We start from the raw sequence: 21,931 nt of genomic DNA on the forward strand, positions 1-21,931 counted from the left end.
CACACAGTCACCCCTTCACACACACACACCTCTATGCACAGTCACCCCTTCACACACACACACACACCTCTATACACAGTCACCCCTTCACACACACACACCTCTATGCACAGTCACCCCTTCACACACACACACCTCTATGCACAGTCACCCCTTCACACACACACACCTCTATGCACAGTCACCCCAGTGGGTATGCAGCACCCCAATGACGTCAAGGTACGTCGTAAAGACATCAAGTAAAGACCTCATATATTGGTTGTTATGTGGTCAGTAAAAAAACTAAGATGTTAAAAAACATCTAGTATACCTCACCACGAAGTCATAATGACAGTCTTGTCTGCTGGGTTGGGGGTTTCTGCACCGGGCGATTGTCTCTATGCTGGGTTGGGGGTTTCTGCACCGGGCGATTGTCTCTATGCTGGGTTGGGGGTTTCTGCACCGGGCGATTGTCTCTATGCTGGGTTGGGGGTTTCTGCACCGGGCGATTGTCTCTATGCTGGGTTGGGGGTTTCTGCACCGGGCGATTGTCTCTATGCTGGGTTGGGGGTTTCTGCACCGGGCGATTGTCTCTATGCTGGGTTGGGGGTTTCTGCACCGGGCGATTGTCTCTATGCTGGGTTGGGGGTTTCTGCACCGGGCGATTGTCTCTATGCTGGGTTGGGGGTTTCTGCACCGGGCGATTGTCTCTATGCTGGGTTGGGGGTTTCTGCACCGGGCGATTGTCTCTATACTGGGTTGGGGGTTTCTGCACCGGGCGATTGTCTCTATGCTAGGTTGGGGGTTTCTGCACCGGGCGATTGTCTCTATACTGGGTTGGGGGTTTCTGCACCGGGCGATTGTCTCTATACTGGGTTGGGGGTTTCTGCACCGGGCGATTGTCTCTATACTGGGTTGGGGGTTTCTGCACCGGGCGATTGTCTCTATACTGGGTTGGGGGTTTCTGCACCGGGCGATTGTCTCTATGCTGGGTTGGGGGTTTCTGCATCGGGCGATTGTCTCTATGCTGGGTTGGGGGTTTCTGCACCGGGCGATTGTCTCTATGCTGGGTTGGGGGTTTCTGCACCGGGCGATTGTCTCTATGCTGGGTTGGGGGTTTCTGCATCGGGCGATTGTCTCTATGCTGGGTTGGGGGTTTCTGCACCGGGCGATTGTCTCTATGCTGGGTTGGGGGTTTCTGCACCGGGCGATTGTCTCTATGCTGGGTTGGGGGTTTCTGCACCGGGCGATTGTCTCTATGCTGGGTTGGGGGTTTCTGCACCGGGCGATTGTCTCTATGCTGGGTTGGGGGTTTCTGCACCGGGCGATTGTCTCTATGCTGGGTTGGGGGTTTCTGCACCGGGCGATTGTCTCTATGCTGGGTTGGGGGTTTCTGCACCGGGCGATTGTCTCTATGCTGGGTTGGGGGTTTCTGCACCGGGCGATTGTCTCTATGCTGGGTTGGGGGTTTCTGCACCGGGCGATTGTCTCTATGCTGGGTTGGGGGTTTCTGCACCGGGCGATTGTCTCTATGCTGGGTTGGGGGTTTCTGCACCGGGCGATTGTCTCTATGCTGGGTTGGGGGTTTCTGCACCGGGCGATTGTCTCTATGCTGGGTTGGGGGTTTCTTGTCTCTATGTAGTTATTTTATTGATCCTGGTGTTGGGTCTCTTGACAAAGACTGGTGAAGTTAGACGTTGATCCAATGGAAATTAAGAATATTACATTCCATCCAATCATGTTTGCCCTTGAATCTGGTTTGGGATTGGCGATCAAGGATTGGCTGGGTTCATGCATATGTTGTGTTGAATGCAAAATGCACTGTATGAGCTGTACACAGATGTGGGAAGGAGGGGAGGGCAGGTCAGGTCTATTCTGGTCTACCATCATGCTGGGCCTGTTTTGTTGAGGTTTCCTGTGGAAATGCCTGTGGTTTGCATCAAGCTGTAGGAAAAAGCACAGTATCTCACTAGTACACAATGACAACATCAAGCTGTAGGAAAAAGCACAGTATCTCACTAGTACACAATGACAACATCAAGCTGTAGCAAAAAGCACAGTATCTCACTAGTACTCAATGACAACATCAAGCTGTAGGAAAAAGCACAGTATCTCACTAGTACACAATGACAACATCAAGCTGTAGCAAAAAGCACAGTATCTCACTAGTACTCAATGACAACATCAAGCTGTAGGAAAAAGCACAGTATCTCACTAGTACACAATGACAACATCAAGCTGTAGGAAAAAGCACAGTATCTCACTAGTACACAATGACAACATCAAGCTGTAGGAAAAAGCACAGTATCTCACTAGTACACAATGACAACATCAAGCTGTAGGAAAAAGCACAGTATCTCACTAGTACACAATGACAACATCAAGCTGTAGGAAAAAGCACAGTATCTCACTAGTACACAATGACAACATCAAGCTGTAGGAAAAAGCACAGTATCTCACTAGTACACAATGACAACATCAAGCTGTAGGAAAAAGCACAGTATCTCACTAGTACACAATGACAACATCAAGCTGTAGGAAAAAGCACAGTATCTCACTAGTACACAATGACAACATCAAGCTACCAATTTGTTGGAAGCATTTGCTGTTTGTTTTGGTTGTGTTTCATGTTATTTTGTTCTCAATAGAAATGAATGGTAAATAATGTATTGTGTCACTTTCATAGTAAGTAAGAATAGAAGAATGCTTCTAAAACACTTATACAATAATGTAACAACAGCAAATTCATCCAACAAAAGTGTGTTCACAATCTTAATGTAGTTGTTGCGTTCTGTAAATATGGATACGAATCTTTTTACTACTTTAATACACATACTGTATAAGTGAATTTGTCCCAATAGTTTTGACGCCCTAAAATCGGGAGACTATGTACAAAAACAAGGTTGTCATTTCTGAATGGTTCACCCGATATGGATGGAAATACTTTAACCTCATAGTCATTGTTTGATTTCAAATCCAAACTTTTGGAGAATAGAGCCAAAATAAGAAAAAATGCTTCAATGTCCCAATAATTACAGGAGCCACTAGCATTGTTATACTGTATGTAACCTCAGTCATATTTATCCTGTTGAATGTACCTCTACTACTACAGGGGAGGGTGTGGCATGTAAAACAAAAGTTGGAAGTTTACGTACACTTAGGTTGGAGTCATTAAAACTCATTTACGTACACTTAGGTTGGAGTCATTAAAACTCATTTACGTACACTTAGGTTGGAGTCATTAAAACTAGTTTACATACACTTAGGTTGGAGTCATTAAAACTCATTTACGTACACTTAGGTTGGAGTCATTAAAACTAGTTTACATACACTTAGGTTGGAGTCATTAAAACTCATTTACGTACACTTAGGTTGGAGTCATTAAAACTAGTTTACATACACTTAGGTTGGAGTCATTAAAACTAGTTTACATACACTTAGGTTGGAGTCATTAAAACTCATTTACGTACACTTAGGTTGGAGTCATTAAAACTAGTTTACATACACTTAGGTTGGAGTCATTAAAACTCATTTACGTACACTTAGGTTGGAGTCATTAAAACTCATTTACGTACACTTAGGTTGGAGTCATTAAAACTAGTTTACATACACTTAGGTTGGAGTCATTAAAACTTGTTTTTCAACCACTCCACAAATTTCTTGTTAACAAACTATCGTTTTGGCAAGTCGATTAGGACATCTACTTTGTGCATGACACAAGTCATTTTTCCAACAATTGTTTACAGACAGATTATTTCACTTATAATTAAATGAATCACAATTCCAGTGGGTCAGACGTTAACATGCACTAAGTTGACTGTGCCTTTAAACAGATTGGAAAATTCCTGAAAATTATCTCATGGCTTTAAAAGCTTCGGATAGACTAATTGACATTATTTGTGTCAATTGGAGGTGTACCTGTGGATGTATTTCAAGGCCTACCTTCAAACTCAGTGCCTCTTTGCTTGACATCATGGGAAAATCAAAAGAAATCAGCCAAGACCTCACAAAAAAAATTGTAGATCTCCACAAGTCTGGTTCATCCTTGGGAGCAATTTCCAAACACCTGAAGGTACCACATTCATCTGTACAAACAATAGTATGCAAGTATAAACACCATGGGACCACGCAGCTGTCATACCGCTCAGGAAGGAGACGTGTTCTGTCTCCTAGAGATGAACGTACTTAAGTGCGAAAAGTGCAAATCAATCCCAGTACAACAGCAAAGGACCTTGTGAAGATGCTGGAGGAAACAGGTACAAAAGTATCTATATCCACAGTAAAACAAGTCCTATATCAACATAACCTGTAAGGCCGCTCAGCAAGGAAGAAGCCACTGCTCTAAAACTGCCATAAAAAAGCCAGACTATGGTTTGCAACTGCACATGGGGACAAACATACTTTTTGGAGAAATGTCCTCTGGTCTGATGAAACAAAAATAGAGCTGTTTGGCCATAATGACCATCGTTATGTTTGGAGGAAAAAGAGGGACGCTTGCAAGCCGAAGAACACCATCCCAACCGTGAAGCATGGGCGTGGCAGCATCATGTTGTGGGGGTACTTTGCTGCAGGAGGGACTGGTGCACTTCACAAAATAGATAGCAACATGAGGCAGGAAAATTATGTGGATATATTGAAGTAACATCTCAAGACATCAGTCAGGAAGTTAAAGCTTGGTCACAAATGGTTCTTCAAGCATACTTCCAAAGTTGTGGCAAAATGGCTTAAGGACAACAAGGTCAAGGTATTGAAGTGGCCATCACAAAGCCTTGACATCAATCCTATAGATCATTTGTGGGCAGAACTGAAAAAGCTTGTGCGAGCAAGGAGGCCTACAAACCTGACTCAGTTACACCAGCTCTGTCAGGAGGAACTTATTGTGGGAAGGTTGTGGAAGGCTATCTGACCAAATTTAAACAATTTAAAGGCAATGCTACTAAATACTAATTGAGTGTTTGTCTACTTCTGACCCACTGAGAATGCAATGAAAGAAATAAAAGCTGAAATAAATCATTCTCTCTACTAATATTCTGATTTTTCACATTCTGAAAATAAAGTGGTGATCCTAACTGACCTAAGACAGGGAAATTCTTACTATGATGAAATGTCAGGAATTGTGGAAAACTGAGTTTAAATGTATTTGGCTCAGGTGTATGTACACCTCTGACTTCAACTGTAGGTCCTTTCATACCTAGCTAGAAATATTCCCCTGTTTCTGTTCTCCACCACAGGCCCTGCTGTCCAACGCCAAAATGGGCCCTCCTCAGAGGACCCCGATGTACCGAGGAGGTAAGAACCTCCGACCTTCAGAAAGACACCAAATCAAGATCAGTGTACAGTAGAACACACAGTAGAACACACAGTAGAACACACAGTAGAAAACACAGTAGAACACACAGTAGAACACACAGTAGAACACACAGTAGAAAACACAGTAGAACACACAGTAGAAAACACAGTAGAAAACACAGTAGAACACACAGTAGAACACACAGTAGAAAACACAGTAGAACACACAGTAGAACACACAGTAGAACACACAGTAGAACACACAGTAGAACACACAGTAGAAAACACAGTAGAACACACAGTAGAAAACACAGTAGAACACACAGTAGAACACACAGTAGAAAACACAGTAGAACACACAGTAGAACACACAGTAGAAAACACAGTAGAACACACAATAGAACACACAGTAGAAAACACAGTAGAACACACAGTAGAAAACACAGTAGAACACACAGTAGAACACACAGTAGAACACACAGTAGAAAACACAGTAGAACACACAGTAGAACACACAGTAGAACATCGAAAAAAGGAACTGGTTTGTAAAAGGGCATCCAAAGCATCTCATTCCAGGGACTTCAAGTCCGGTAAAAACTTGCTAGAATTCATCATCGAACGTGTTTTCTTATTTAATTTGTCCGAAAGTAGTTTGTTTGAGGGTACAAAACACATCCGGCCTACCACATAACCCTACCACATATCCCCTACCACATCAGGCCTACCACATCAGGCCTTCCACACATCCCCTACCACTTCAGGCTACCCCATATCCCCTACCACATCAGGCCTATCACATAGTCCCTACCACATATACCCTACCACATCAGGCCTACCACATCAGGCCTACCTCATATCCCCTACCACATCAGGCCTACCACATAGTCCCTACAACATCAGGCCTACCACATAGCCCCTACCACATCAGGCCTACCACATAGCCCCTACCACATCAGGCCTACCACATAATCCCTACCACATCAGGCCTACCTCATAGCCCCTACCACATCAGGCCTACCTCATAGCCCCTACCACATCAGGCCTACCACATAACCCCTACCACATCAGGTCTACCACATATCCAGTGGCTCGTGCTGTGTTCTTAGTCCACTCTAGTGGTGGAAAGAGGTACAGGTCAAGCAGCTTGAGGTACTAGACTCCTGTACAGTCAAACAGCTTGAGGTACTAGACTCCTGTACTGTCAAGCAGCTTGAGGTACTAGACTCCTGTACAGTCAAGCAGCTTGAGGTACTAGACTCCTGTACAGTCAAACAGCTTGAGGTACTAGACTCCTGTACAGTCAAGCAGCTTGAGGTACTAGACTCCTGTACAGTCAAACAGCTTGAGGTACTAGACTCCTGTACAGTCAAGCAGCTTGAGGTACTAGACTCCTGTACAGTCAAACAGCTTGAGGTACTAGACTCCTGTACAGTCAAGCAGCTTGAGGTACTAGACTCCTGTACAGTCAAGCAGCTTGAGGTACTAGACTCCTGTACTGTCAAGCAGCTTGAGGTACTAGACTCCTGTACTGTCAAGCAGCTTGAGGTACTAGACTCCTGTACAGTCAAGCAGCTTGAGGTACTAGACTCCTGTACTGTCAAGCAGCTTGAGGTACTAGACTCCTGTACAGACTCCTGTACAGTCAAGCAGCTTGAGGTACCAGACTCCTGTACAGTCAAACAGCTTGAGGTACTAGACTCCTGTACTGTCAAGCAGCTTGAGGTACTAGACTCCTGTACTGTCAAGCAGCTTGAGGTACTAGACTCCTGTACAGTCAAGCAGCTTGAGGTACTAGACTCCTGTACTGTCAAGCAGCTTGAGGTACTAGACTCCTGTACTGTCAAGCAGCTTGAGGTACTAGACTCCTGTACAGTCAAGCAGCTTGAGGTTGAATGAAAGAAAGTGATGATGCTGGTAATGACTTTAATTTAACCACACCAGAGCAGTATACTACAAAGCAGGATCAATGAGTTAGCCAGCTAACTTTCATAAACATTCAGAAAAAAATAGTTTCTGGTTCATTAATGAACCTAGACTTGAATGTTGGTTGTTGGTTGAAACTATTTAAATCAATCCATGTCCATTGTAGACATTTATTCCTAAAATATTTGAAGTTATTTCTGAACAATGAAGTATGTTAGCTGGCTAACAATTATTTTCTTATTATTCTTATTTTATTTAACTAGGCAAGTCAGTTATGAACAAATTCTTATTTACAATGATGGCCTACTGTGGAACAGTGAGTTAACTGCCTTGTTCAGGGACAGAACGGCAGATTTTTACCTTGCCAGCTTGGGTATTCGATCTAGCAACCTTTCAGTTCCTTGCCCAACACTCTAACCACTAGGCTACCTGCCGTCTCTACATTCGAACCACTAGGCTACCTGCCGTCTCTACATTCTAACCAGTAGGCTACCTGCCGCCTCTACATTCTAACCACTAGGCTACCTGCCGCCTCTACATTCTAACCACTAGGCTACCTGCCGCCTCTACATTCTAACCACTAGGCTACCTGCCGTCTCTACATTCTAACCACTAGGCTACCTGCCGTCTCTACATTCTAACCACTAGGCTACCTGCCGTCTCTACATTCTAACCACTAGGCTACCTGCCGTCTCTACATTCTAACCACTAGGCTACCTGCCGTCTCTACATTCTAACCACTAGGCTACCTGCCGCCTCTACATTCTAACCACTAGGCTACCTGCAGTCTCTACATTCTAACCACTAGTCTACCTGCCGTCTCTACATTCTAACCACTAGGCTACCTGCCGTCTCTACATTCTAACCACTAGTCTACCTGCCGTCTCTACATTCTAACCACTAGTCTACCTGCCGTCTCTACATTCTAACCACTAGTCTACCTGCCGTCTCTACATTCTAACCACTAGTCTACCTGCCGTCTCTACATTCTAACCACTAGGCTACCTGCCGTCTCTACATTCTAACCACTAGTCTACCTGCCGTCTCTACATTCTAACCACTAGGCTACCTGCCGTCTCTACATTCTAACCACTAGGCTACCTGCCACCTCTACACTCTAACCACTAGGCTACCTGCCGCCTCTACATTCTAACCACTAGGCTACCTGCCGCCTCTACATTCTAACCACTAGGCTACCTGCCGCCTCTACATTCTAACCACTAGGCTACCTGCCGTCTCTACATTCTAACCACTAGGCTACCTGCCGCCTCTACATTCTAACCACTAGGCTACCTGCCGCCTCTACATTCTAACCACTAGGCTACCTGCCACCTCTACACTCTAACCACTAGGCTACCTGCCGCCTCTACATTCTAACCACTAGGCTACCTGCCGCCTCTACATTCTAACCACTAGGCTACCTGCCGTCTCTACATTCTAACCACTAGGCTACCTGCCACCTCTACATTCTAACCACTAGGCTACCTGCCGCCTCTACATTCTAACCACTAGGCTACCTGCCGTCTCTACATTCTAACCACTAGGCTACCTGCCGCCTCTACATTCTAACCACTAGGCTACCTGCCGCCTCTACATTCTAACCACTAGGCTACCTGCCGCCTCTACATTCTAACCACTAGGCTACCTGCCGCCTCTACATTCTAACCACTAGGCTACCTGCCGCCTCTACATTCTAACCACTAGGCTACCTGCCGCCTCTACATTCTAACCACTAGGCTACCTGCCACCTCTACATTCTAACCACTAGGCTACCTGCCGCCTCTACATTCTAACCACTAGGCTACCTGCCGCCTCTACATTCTAACCACTAGGCTACCTGCCACCTCTTTGATCTTGCCTTGGGATCTTTTTTTATACTCAAGCAGTAGAAAATTAGAGGTAATGTCAATCAGAAATGTATTAAATTGGCACAGATTGAAAGACTGTCTATAGGGAGAGGCTATAGAGAGGGGCTACAGGGAGAGGCTACAGGGAGAGGCTATATAGAGTCTACAGGGAGAGTCTACAGGGAGAGGCTACAGGGAGAGTCTATAACATGGGTCTGTGCCCTCTGTATATCTGCAGGCAAATGATGGAGCCTCATCAGATGCAGGGAGTGGTCCACAAAGAGAGGGAGCGACGGACGTCTGGCTCAGGTAAGTCCGGCAGACGTACTGTGGACAGACACTACTACCATGTCAAGACAATGCCGGGTCTGTCAAAACACAAGCCAAAATACGTTTCGTCCATGTCAATACACCATCTCACAGATGACGTCTCAGGATGCTATTCTCTCCATGGGGATAGCATGGCAATCATGGTAACCAAACAACCCAGTGTAGCGCATGTTGGTTGTGTTCATTAGGGACCAAATGGAAGGAAACTGACTGAAACAAGGAGGGACTACCTGAACTTGGCCAATAAGATACGCTCTTTATTGTTTTCCGTTGCAAAACGTTTTGCTACAGTGTGCTCTAATGACCACAACCAAAGCTAAAGCGCTAGCTCGGACACATCTGTGTTTGTGTTGAATCCCCCTCCCTCCTCCCCTCCGTTTACTCATGCTTATCCATATACAAACATTCCCCAGCGCCATAGAGACACTCATTCTGCAAGCGTGCTACTGGCAGCTGGGTGACAATGGGATATGCTGCTTTCCTGAGAGTTTGGTCATGTTGGATTCGGCTTCTTTTTATTTTCTGTGATTTTGTTCTCAGTTTCTGATTTATCATCTTTGTTCTCAGTTTCTGATTTATCATCTTTGTTCTCAGTTTCTGATTTATCATCTTTGTTCTCAGTTTCTGATTTATCATCTTTGTTCTCAGTTTCTGATTTATCATCTTTGTTCTCAGTTTCTGATTTATCATTGTTGCTTGGTTTCTCATTATTCTCTCTCTCTTTTTTTGTGTGTGTTGTGTCCCCCCCTCCTCTGTGGCGTCCCCTCCTCCTCTGTCGTGTCCCCCTTCTCCTCTGTCATGCCCCCCCCCCTCTGTCGAGTCCCCCCTCTCTGTCGTGTCCCCTCCCCCTCCTCTGTGGTGCCCCCCCCTCCTCTGCCCCTCCCCCTCCTCTCTGGTGTCCCTCCCCTCCTCTCTGGTGTCCCTCCCCTTCCGCTGTGGTGTCCCCCCCTCCTCCTCTGTGTTGTCCCCCCTCCTCCTCCGTGGGGTCCCCCTCCTCCTCCTCTGTGGTTTCCCCCCTTCTCCTCTGTCCCCCTCCACCTCGGTCGTGTCCCCCCTTCTCCTCTGTCATGTCCCCCCTCCTCTGTCGTGTCCCCCCTCTCTGTCATATCTCCCCCTCCTCTCTGGTGTCCCTCCCCTCCGCTGTGGTGCCCCCCCCCCTCCTCCGCTGTGGTGCCCCCCACCTCCTCTGTGGTGCCCCCTCCTCTGTGGTGCCCCCTCCTCCTCTGTGGTGCCCCCCCCTCCTCCGCTGTGGTGCCTCCCCCTCCTCCTCTGTGGTGCCCCCCCCCCTCCTCCTCTGTGTTGCCCCCCCCTCCTCCTCTTTGGTGTCCCCTCCTCCTCTGTGGTGCCCCCCACCCCCTCCTCCTCTGTGGTGTCTCCCCCTGTGGCATCTCCCCCTCCTCCTCTGTGGTGCCCCACACCCCTCCTCCTCTGTGGTGCCCCCCACCCCCGTCCTCCTCTGTGGTGCCCCCCCCTCCTCCTCTGTGGTGTTTCCCCCATCCTCCTCTGTGGTGTCCCCCCTCCTCTGTGGTGCCCCCCTCTTCTGTGGTGTCCCCTCCTCCTCTGTGGTGCCCCACCCCTCCTCCTCTGTGGTGTCTCCCCCTGTGGCATCTCCCCCCTCCTCCTCTGTGGTGCCCCCCACCCCCTCCTCCTCTGTGGTGCCCCCCACCCCCTCCTCCTCTGTGGTGTCCCATCCTCCTCTTTGGTGTCCCCCCTCCTCTGTGGTGTCTCACCTCTCCTCCTCTGTGGGACCCTCCTCCTCCTCTGCGGTGCCCCTCCTCCTCTGTGGTGCCTCCCCCTCCTCTGTGGTGCCCCTCCTCCTCTGTGGTGCCTCCCCCTCCTCTGTGGTGCACCCCTCCTCTGTCATGTCTCCCCCTCCTCTGTGGTGCCCCCCTCCTCTGTCGTGTCTCCCCCTCCTCTGTGGTTTCTCCCCCCCTCCTCTGTGGGGTCTCCCCCCTCTGTGGTGCCCCCACCCCCTCCTCCTCTGTGGTGTCCCCCCTCCTCTGTGGTGTCTCTCCCTCCTCTGTGGTTTCTCCCCTCCTCTGTGGTTTCTCCCCTCCTCTGTGGTGCCTCCCCTCCTCTGTGGTATCCCCCCTCCTCTGTGGTGCCTCCCCTCCTCTGTGGTGCCCCCCACCCCCTCCTCCTCTGTGGTGCCCTCCACCCCCTCCTCCTCTGTGGTGCCTCCCCCTCTGTGGTGTCTCCCCCTCCTCTGTGGTGCCTCCCCTCCTCTGTGGTGCCCCCTCCTCTGTGGTGTGTTATAGTTGTTTCCACCCTCCAATATAAGGTGTCCTCCCCTCCCTCTCACCCCTCCAACACCCCTCTTGAGTATAGACACTATCGGGCCGCCACACTGCCGCCCTCCTATGCCCGAGTGGCCTCCAACTCCTCCCCTTCCTCCTCTTCCTCTTCCTCCTCCCAGGAGAGAGAGGTGGCGGGTGGACGGGCTGGCGACAACTCTCCCCATCTCTCCCAGCTCTCCACCTCCCTGGTCTCGGCCTTCTCCCCCGTGCAGCCAGGGGTGCCCACGGCCCTGACCCGGCAGGTGCGCCAGATCCCCCTCTCCCCCCACGGTGCGGGCTCTCCACCACACCAAGTCCCTCCACCAGGGTGACCCCCAGCAGGACCATGTGCTGCTCCCCAAACACGGCACCTGGTCCACCTCCCACACCCACATATATGGCCCTGTGCACATGCCCCCCGTGCCCCAGCCTGTCCTCCCAGTGGCCCTCCCTCTGCCGCCCCGCCACAGCCGGGTCAAGCCCCACCCCCTGGACCAGGCCGGCCAACCCCATATCCCGCCCCACCTCCCCCATGCCAATGGCCAATCAGAGGACTATTATAACCTCGCTCAGCAGCAACAGCAGCAGCTAGGTTACTGCGAGGCTACCTCCTTGCCCCCTCTGATTTGTCAGTCTGCGCAGGGCCCCGTCCCCGTCTCCTCCAACCAACCCCAGTACCCCTTCTCATTCCACCCCCAGCCACAGATATCCCAGGCCACGCCCCCACCACCACCAGCAACCCAGCAATTCTCTCCCCCCTCATACACCCCAGCCCCATCAGAGTGGGGTTCACCCAACCAGACACCCTCTCCCGTCTCTCAGGCTGCCACGGCAACCTGCAGTAAGTACATGCAGAGCTCAAAGGCAAGGCACTTGGACAACAATGGGGGGACTCCACTGGCTAATGTGGTTGGAAGTATATACCTATTATGAATCCACTAACAGTCCCCATATTCAGCCATCTGCTACAATAACAGTCCCCATATTCAGCAATCAGCTACACTAACAGTCCCCATATTCAGCCATCTGCTACAATAACAGTCCCCATATTCAGCCATCTGCTACACTAACAGTCCCCATATTCAGCCATCTGCTACAATAACAGTCCCCATATTCAGCCATCTGCTACAATAACAGTCCCCATATTCAGCCATCTGCTACACTAACAGTCCCCATATTCAGCCATCAGCTACACTAACAGTCCCCATATTCAGCCATCAGCTACAATAACAGTCCCCATATTCAGCCATCTGCTACACTAACAGTCCCCATATTCAGCAATCAGCTACACTAACAGTCCCCATATTCAGCCATCTGCTACACTAACAGTCCCCATATTCAGCCATCAGCTACACTAACAGTCCCCATATTCAGCAATCAGCTACACTAACAGTCCCCATATTCAGCCATCTGCTACACTAACAGTCCCCATATTCAGCCATCAGCTACTCTAACAGTCCCCATATTCAGCCATCAGCTACAATAACAGTCCCCATATTCAGCCATCTGCTACACTAACAGTCCCCATATTCAGCCATCATCTACACTAACAGTCCCCATATTCAGCCATCTGCTACACTAACAGTCCCCATATTCAGCCATCAGCTACTCTAACAGTCCCCATATTCAGCCATCTGCTACACTAACAGTCCCCATATTCAGCCATCAGCTACACTAACAATCCCCATATTCAGCCATCTGCAACACTAACAGTCCCCATATTCAGCCATCAGCTACAATAAGAGTCCCCATATTCAGCCATCATCTACACTAACAGTCCCCATATTCAGCCATCTGCTACAATAAAAGTCCCCATATTCAGCCATCATCTACACTAACAGTCCCCATATTCAGCCATCAGCTACAATAAGAGTCCCCATATTCAGCCATCATCTACACTAACAGTCCCCATATTCAGCCATCAGCTACTCTAACAGTCCCCATATTCAGCCATCTGCTACAATAAAAGTCCCCATAACCGCTACTGTAGTTTGCTTTTTGATTCACTTTAAATCCAATGGCTCTTATCTGAGGACTATTTATCCAGTAAGTGCTTGCCAGCAGTGTTAGCCAAGGAGGAGTCTGAACCTATGCTGTCTATTGGTTTCTTCCCAGGTCCGGTTTCTCTCCCCGCCGTGCTCGCTGTGGCCCCACCGGTGGCTCCCCCTGCCCCTATGGCACCTATGGCCCCCCCTCCTCCACCGGGCCCCCCGCCTCCGGCCACAGTGCCACCGCCCATGCCCCCCCCACTACCGGTTGGTGGAGGGCACGGAGGGCCTCATTTAGAGGGGGCAGGGAACGAGCTGGCACAGCCACTCTCAGGTCTGGCTGCTGCCCTGGCTGGAGCCAAACTCCGCAAAGTTGCAAGGGTTAGTATCTCAGCTTAGACTCGGATCGTGGTGAGTAGAACTAAAACATGTTGAAACAGGGAGGTACTACCTGAACATGTCCAATAAGAAACATTCATTTTTGCTTCTCTTTCCAATACATTTTATTTATTTTAATTTTACCCCTTTTTCATGGTATCCAATTGTTTAGCAGCTAATATCTTGTCTCATTGCTACAACTCCCGTACGGGCTCGGGAGAGACGAAGGTTGAAAGTCCTCCGATACCCAACCCAACCCAACCCAACCAAGCACTGCTTCTTAACACAGCGCGCATCCAACCCGGAAGCCAGCCGCACCTGGCAACCTTGGTTAGCGCGCACTGCACCCGGACCGCCACAGGAGTCACCGGTGCACAATGAGACAAGGATTTCCCTACCGGCCAAACCCTCCCAAACCCGGACAATTGTGCGTCGCCCCACGGACCTCCCAGTGACGACAAGGCCTGGGCGCGAACCCAGGGTCGCTGCAGTACAGCGCCCTTAACCACTGCGCCACCCGGGAGGCCCCTTTCCAATATATTTTAAAATGTTTTTATTATGGTGTACCCCCTGAACAAGACCACTCATATCTATGTGAAAACTGCTTGGACATTCAAACCATTGCATATACACATTACCTGTTGGTTGGCTTCTATAAAGAGGGAACTTATATGGTGGCCATTGTTGTGTCCTTAGGATGAGAACAGTCCACCAGGAACAAGTGTAGCCAAGAATGATGGCAACCGCTCCAGTGGAGGGGAGGGGCTAATGCAGGAAATGAACGCCCTTCTAGCACGCAGGTGAGAGGAACACAACTGTGTGTGAAGGAACGATAAAATTGAATTGAATTGAACTGCAAATCCCTATCCTAACGATCACAGCACAAGACCTGTGTATCATTTTGATGAAGAATATTCTGGAGTTGAGGATTTGAATTGAAGATTATCACAAAGATGGTATAACTTGATGTGATAGGCTACTAGCCTGTGAAGTACACTAGTGATTTGCAACATGACTGGAGTTGTCTTCTCCATTAGCTTTGTATCATCTCTAATTGCCTGAATTTGCTTTTCCTGCAGACGGAAAGCCTCAGAGAAACCTGAAGAGGTAATTCACTTGATCATATTTGAAAAATTATCCATTTGAAAGTTTAACTGGGTGGGTCTATCCAGCTACAATACACGCACGCACGCACACACGCACCCACGCAATCACACACACACACACACACACACACACACACACACACACACACACACACACACACACACACACACACACACACACACACACACACACACACACACACACACACACACACACACACACACACACACATGCACACATCATCCATTTTGATTTTCCATTACAGGAGGATCCCAAGCCAGGGCAGAACTCCACAGGTAATCACACTCTTGCCTCCACATTTTTCTGACCTTTATCTTTGTTATTGGCTGCATTGAGCCGGGGTCCTTTATAAAGTGAGTCTCTTATAATTGTGATGCTCTCGCTTGCTTTTTCTCTATCACTTTCTCTCTAGATGCGGGGAAGAATCCATGGGACCGAGCCAACTCTGTAGACAAGGCCTCACTGGTATCAAGGTGAACATCATCTGTTTTTGTATTTATTATGGATCCCCATTAGCTACCCTTCCTAGATGCTACCAAACTTAAAAAAATAAAGATTTAGGCCTGGATTCAATCCGATTGCAACCTTTTCGGTTGTTGCAGTTGTCACAGAGATCGCATTACATTTACATTTACATTTAAGTCATTTAGCAGACGCTCTTATCCAGAGCGACTTACAAATTGGTGCATTCACCTTATGACATCCAGTGGAACAGTCACTTTACAATAGTGCATCTAAATCTTAAAGGGGGGGGTGAGAGGGATTACTTATCCTATCCTAGGTATTCCTTAAAGAGGTGGGGTTTCAGGTGTCTCCGGAAGGTGGTGATTGACTCCGCTGTCCTGGCGTCGTGAGGGAGTTTGTTCCACCATTGGGGGCCAGAGCAGCGAACAGTTTTGACTGGGCTGAGCGGGAACTGTACTTCCTCAGTGGTAGGGAAGCAGGCCAGAGGTGGATGAACGCAGTGCCCTTGTTTGGGTGTAGGGCCTGATCAGAGCCTGGAGGTACTGAGGTATATTTCCCCTCACAGCTCCGTAGGCAAGCACCATGGTCTTGTAGCGGATTATCAACTGGAAGCCAGTGGAGAGATTGGAGGAGCGGGGAGACGTGAGAGAACTTGGGAAGGTTGAACACCAGACGGGCTGCATCCGTTCTGGATGAGTTGTAGGGGTTTAATGGCACAGGCATTGGAGCCCAGCCAACAGCGAGTTGCAGTAATCCAGACGGGAGATGACAAGTGCCTGGATTAGGACCTGCGCCGCTTCCTGTGTGAGGCAGGGTCTGGGGGAAAACTGCGGATGTTGTAGAGCATGAACCTACAGGAACGGGCCACCGCCTTGATGTTAGTTGAGAACTAATCAGGGTGTTGTCCAGGATCACGCCAAGGTTCTTAGCGCTCTGGGAGGAGGACACAATGGAGTTGTCAACCGTGATGGCGAGATCATGGAACGGGCAGTCCTTCCCCAGGAGGAAGAGCAGCTCCATCTTGCCGAGGTTCAGCTTGAGGTGGTGTCCATCCTGTTATCCGTCATCCACACTGATATGTCTGCCAGACATGCAGAGATGCGATTGCCACCTGGTCATCAGAAGGGGGAAAGGAGAAGATTAATTGTGTGTCGTCTGCATAGCAATGATAGGAGAGACCATGTGAGGTTATGACAGAGCCAAGTGACTTGGTGTCATTAGCGAGAATAGGAGAGGGCCTAGAACAGAGCCCTGGGGGACACCAGTGGTAGAGCGCGTGGTGAGAGACAGATTCTCGCCACGCCACCTGGTAGGAGCGACCTGTCAGGTAGGATGCAAGCCTAATGGGCCGCGCCGGAGATGCCCAACTCGGAGAGGGTGGAGAGGAGGATCTGATGGTTCACAGTATCGAAGGCAGCCGATAGATCTAGAAGGATGAGAGCAGAGGAGAGAGAGTTAGCTTTGAAGTGCGGAGCGCCTCCGTGATACAGAGGAGAGCAGTCTCAGTTGAATGACTAGTCTTGAAACCTGACTGATTTGGATCAAGAAGGTCATTCAGAGAGAGATAGCGGGAGAGCTGGCCAAGGACGGCACGTTCAAGAGTTTTGGAGAGAAAAGAAAGAAGGGATACTGGTCTGTAGTTGTTGACATCGGAGGGATTGAGTGTAGGTTTTTTCAGAAGGGGTGCAACTCAAAGTAAACAATTCAAATGTCGGCTCAATTTAAAATTACCTTTATTAAGGCCTTGATTCTTTCACTGTCTGGATTTAGTGGCAAATGAGAAGGGATGTAAGGGGTATATGGGATATATATTTACTAATCTGAGGTATGGTAACTGTTTATCCTGGTTCTAGATCAGTTTGTGTAGTTTAGCCAACTCCTATAGCAGTTGTTTGCTAAAAAGCACAAACTGATCTGGGACCAGGCTAACACTACTATTAAATATTGGGGATATATTGAGAGGTTCATATTACACATCATAGTACAAAGCATTCTGTTCTCTGAGATGAGGAAATATATTTTCTAGAAGTAAAGTCATGGCTGTTTGGCTTATCAACCCTGTTGTCATTGATGATTGTATTCAACTACCAGCTGGGTCGTTCCACCACGACTTCTGCATCCCTTTTGGTATTTAAAGTACAAATTGTGCACCAATATTGAATTGTAAAAGCCCGTTATATTAAATTAATTCCTAATGGTGAGCTGCTTCTACTCTTTTTGGACATTTTCTGGGGCAAACTGAGCGGGTCGAACATAACCCAAAGATAGACAGGCTGGAAATGTTTACCTAAACTAATCATTTTAGGGGTGAAGCTTGCGTTCAATTGCCTTTCCCTGTTGCACACAAGCTTCCATTCCCCCCTGTCAAAAAGGGGATTTATGGATGATTTAATATTCCATCCTGTTACTTTATTTGGCACTTGCTATAGTCATTTATTTTTACTTTGAGATGGGAAAACTTGTTTTTAGGAAGTTGACCATGTTCTCTTTATGACATAATGTTAAAATAAATTGTTTTTCCTTCACCAAATTACACTACCCAAAAGGTGCTCAATTGGTTGGGAAACCAGAAAGAGCAATGGTCATTTGTTGAGAAGATAAAGGCTTGGCAAATGAATCATGGACATAGTTAAATACAGAGATAAAGCAAAGCCCATATATATATTTTAGTGTATCAGCCTAATCAGGGGAAAACAAACCGTGGGAGTGTTTGCTTATTGCATTGAGGAAGCTTGTGATAAAGTAAATTTAACAGCTTAATGGCAGTAGTAAACAGTGAATGGATGGCTGCCTGACATTGTGAACCCCACCATGTAATATAGATAAGGCTTTATTTGATCTTTATTTAACCAGGCAAGTCAGTTAAGAACAAATTCTTATTTTCAATGACGGCCTAGGCACAGTGTATTAACTGCCTGTTCAGGGGCAGAACGACAGATTTGTACCTTGTCAGCTCAGGGGTTTGAACTTGCAACCTTCCGGTTACTAGTCAAACGCTCTAACCACTAGGCTACCCTGCCACCCCAGGGTCACGGGCGTCTAATTGTCACGGGCGTTGTAAGAAGTGGACCAAGGTGCAGCGTAGTGGGCGTACATATTCCTTTTTATTAGACTGTCGCCAACAAAAACAACACAAAACGACCGTGACACTTAACAGGGCAATGATGCCTCTAACAAAGTTAACTACCCAGACTGAAAGGAGGGAAAAAGGGGCTACCTAAGTATGATTCCAAATCAGAGACAATGATAGACAGCTGTCCCTGATTGAGAACCATACCCGGCCAAAACATAGAAATAAAGAAACATAGAAAACAAAACATAGAATGCCCACATCACACCCTGACCTACCCAAATAGAGAAATGAACCGTCTCTCTAAGGTCAGGGCGTGACAGTAATAATCAATCATGAAGGTTGATGTCATTGTCATTAGCTGGAGAAAACATAACTATCTACTGTATATTTTATATATAAAAACATATATACTTTACATACTGTATATTATTATAAAAACATGTACTTTATGTACTGTACATGTTGGGTAATTTACTCTGAAAGTTCTAACTAACTAACTCATTTCTATTTATCGATCATTTAAAATCATCCCTGTTGTTTATGTGGCTTTGCAGGGTGCGACCCGTGGGCAGCACGAGTGAGGGAGACCTAGACTTCGACAGGATGAAGCAGGTATGAAACTGTTCTTCAATTGTTCATGGAAGAAAGGTATTGTGGAAGAAACAGAACGTGTAAAAAGTTGTTCTTTAACCCCCACAGGAAATCTTGGATGAAGTTGTACGTGAATTGCAGAAGGTGAAAGATGAGATCATTAATGGTAGGCAACAGTGATAACGCATTGGGTTGTTACTCAAAAAAAAGCACATACTGCTTCAAGTGTGAAATTAACCTGCAAACCAACTAAGGTCATTCTTATTCATTTTTTATACACTTTCTATAGTCCAATTTAGTTTCAGTTAGGTCAAACAAAGGTATCCTAATTAACAAAGGTATCCTAATTAACAAAGGTATCCTAATTAACAAAGCTATCCTAATTAACAAAGGTATCCTAATTAACAGAGCTATCCTAATTAACAAAGGTATCCTAATTAACAAAGCTATCAAAACAACAAAGGTATCCTAATTAACAAAGGTATCCTAATTAACAAAGCTATCCTAATTAACAAAGCTATCCTAATTAACAAAGCTATCCTAATTAACAAAGGTATCCTAATTAACAAAGCTATCAAAACAACAAAGGTATCCTAATTAACAAAGGTATCCTAATTAACAAAGCTATCCTAATTAACAAAGGTATCCTAATTAACAAAGGTATCCTAATTAACAAAGGTATCCTAATTAACAAAGGTATCCTAATTAACAAAGCTATCAAAACAACAAAGCTATCCTAATTAACAAAGGTATCCTAATTAACAAAGGTATCCTAATTAACAAAGCTATCCTAATTAACAAAGGTATCCTAATTAACAAAGGTATCCTAATTAACAAAGGTATCAAACCAACAAAGGTATCATAATCAACAAAGGTATCCTAATTAACAAAGGTATCAAAACAACAAAGGTATCCTAATTAACAAAGCTATCCTAATTAACAAAGCTATCAAAACAACAAAGCTATCCTAATTAACAAAGCTATCAAAACAACAAAGGTATCCTAATTAACAAAGCTATCCTAATTAACAAAGCTATCAAAACAACAAAGCTATCCTAATTAACAAAGCTATCAAAACAACAAAGGTATCCTAATTAACAAAGGTATCCTAATTAACAAAGCTATCCTAATTAACAAAGCTATCAAAACAACAAAGCTATCCTAATTAACAAAGCTATCAAAACAACAAAGGTATCCTAATTAACAAAGCTATCCTAATTAACAAAGCTATCAAAACAACAAAGCTATCCTAATTAACAAAGCTATCAAAACAACAAAGGTATCCTAATTAACAAAGCTATCCTAATTAACAAAGGTATCAAAACAACAAAGCTATCCTAATTAACAAAGGTATCAAATCAACAAAGCTATCCTAATTAACAAAGCTATCAAAACAACAAAGGCATCCTAATTAACAAAGGTATCAAAACAACAAAGCTATCCTAATTAACAAAGGTATCAAAACAACAAAGCTATCCTAATTAACAAAGCTATCAAAACAACAAAGGTATCCTAATTAACAAAGGTATCAAATCAACAAAGCTATCCTAATTAACAAAGCTATCAAAACAACAAATGCATCCTAATTAACAAAGGTATCAAAACAACAAAGGTATCCTAATTAACAAAGGTATCCTAATTAACAAAGGTATCAAATCAACAAAGCTATCCTAATTAACAAAGCTATCCTAATTAACAAAGGTATCCTAATTAACAAAGGTATCAAACCAACAAAGCTATCCTAATTAACAAAGCTATCAAAACAACAAAGGTATCCTAATTAACAAAGGTATCCTAATTAACAAAGGTATCCTAATTAACAAAGGTATCAAATCAACAAAGCTATCCTAATTAACAAAGCTATCCTAATTAACAAAGGTATCCTAATTAACAAAGGTATCAAACCAACAAAGCTATCCTAATTAACAAAGCTATCAAAACAACAAAGGTATCCTAATTAACAAAGGTATCCTAATTAACAAAGGTATCCTAATTAACAAAGGTATCAAATCAACAAAGCTATCCTAATTAACAAAGCTATCAAAACAACAAAGCTATCCTAATTAACAAAGGTATCAAAACAACAAAGCTATCCTAATTAACAAAGCTATCCTAATTAACAAAGCTATCAAAACAACAAAGCTATCCTAATGAACAAAGCTATCCTAATTAACAAAGGTATCCTAATTAACAAAGGTATCAAACCAACAAAGGTATCCTAATTAACAAATATATCCTATTTAACAAAGGTATCCTAATTAACAAAGCTATCCTAATTAACAAAGCTATCCTAATTAACAAAGCTATCCTAATTAACAAAGGTATCAAAACAACAAAGCTATCCTAATTAACAAAGCTATCCTAATTAACAAAGCTATCCTAATTAACAAAGCTATCCTAATTAACAAAGGTATCAAAACAACAAAGCTATCCTAATTAACAAAGCTATCCTAATTAACAAAGCTATCCTAATTAACAAAGGTATCAAAACAACAAAGCTATCCTAATTAACAAAGCTATCCTAATTAACAAAGGTATCAAAACAACAAAGGTATCCTAATTAACAAAGCTATCCTAATTAACAAAGCTATCCTAATTAACAAAGCTATCCTAATTAACAAAGGTATCAAAACAACAAAGCTATCCTAATTAACAAAGCTATCC

General features: G+C 45.7%; 1 protein-coding gene across 3 annotated transcripts in view; it reads left to right on the plus strand.

Annotated features, from left to right (window-relative positions):
- LOC124001741 (ena/VASP-like protein) overlaps positions 1-21,931 on the plus strand; it is a 73,604-nt gene that overhangs the window by 47,974 nt on the left and 3,699 nt on the right. For all 3 annotated transcript variants that reach the window (XM_046308768.1, XM_046308766.1, XM_046308767.1), the window contains exons 4-12: positions 5,211-5,268; positions 9,277-9,347; positions 13,760-14,013; positions 14,707-14,810; positions 15,090-15,117; positions 15,383-15,413; positions 15,551-15,611; positions 19,231-19,288; positions 19,376-19,433. In XM_046308768.1, coding sequence (XP_046164724.1) covers positions 5,211-5,268; positions 9,277-9,347; positions 13,760-14,013; positions 14,707-14,810; positions 15,090-15,117; positions 15,383-15,413; positions 15,551-15,611; positions 19,231-19,288; positions 19,376-19,433 — 723 coding nt within the window. The remainder of the gene's footprint in view (positions 1-5,210; positions 5,269-9,276; positions 9,348-13,759; positions 14,014-14,706; positions 14,811-15,089; positions 15,118-15,382; positions 15,414-15,550; positions 15,612-19,230; positions 19,289-19,375; positions 19,434-21,931) is intronic.

The sequence above is a fragment of the Oncorhynchus gorbuscha genome, linkage group LG17 (genome assembly GCF_021184085.1).
Source record: "Oncorhynchus gorbuscha isolate QuinsamMale2020 ecotype Even-year linkage group LG17, OgorEven_v1.0, whole genome shotgun sequence".
In the NCBI taxonomy this organism is placed as follows: domain Eukaryota; kingdom Metazoa; phylum Chordata; class Actinopteri; order Salmoniformes; family Salmonidae; genus Oncorhynchus; species Oncorhynchus gorbuscha.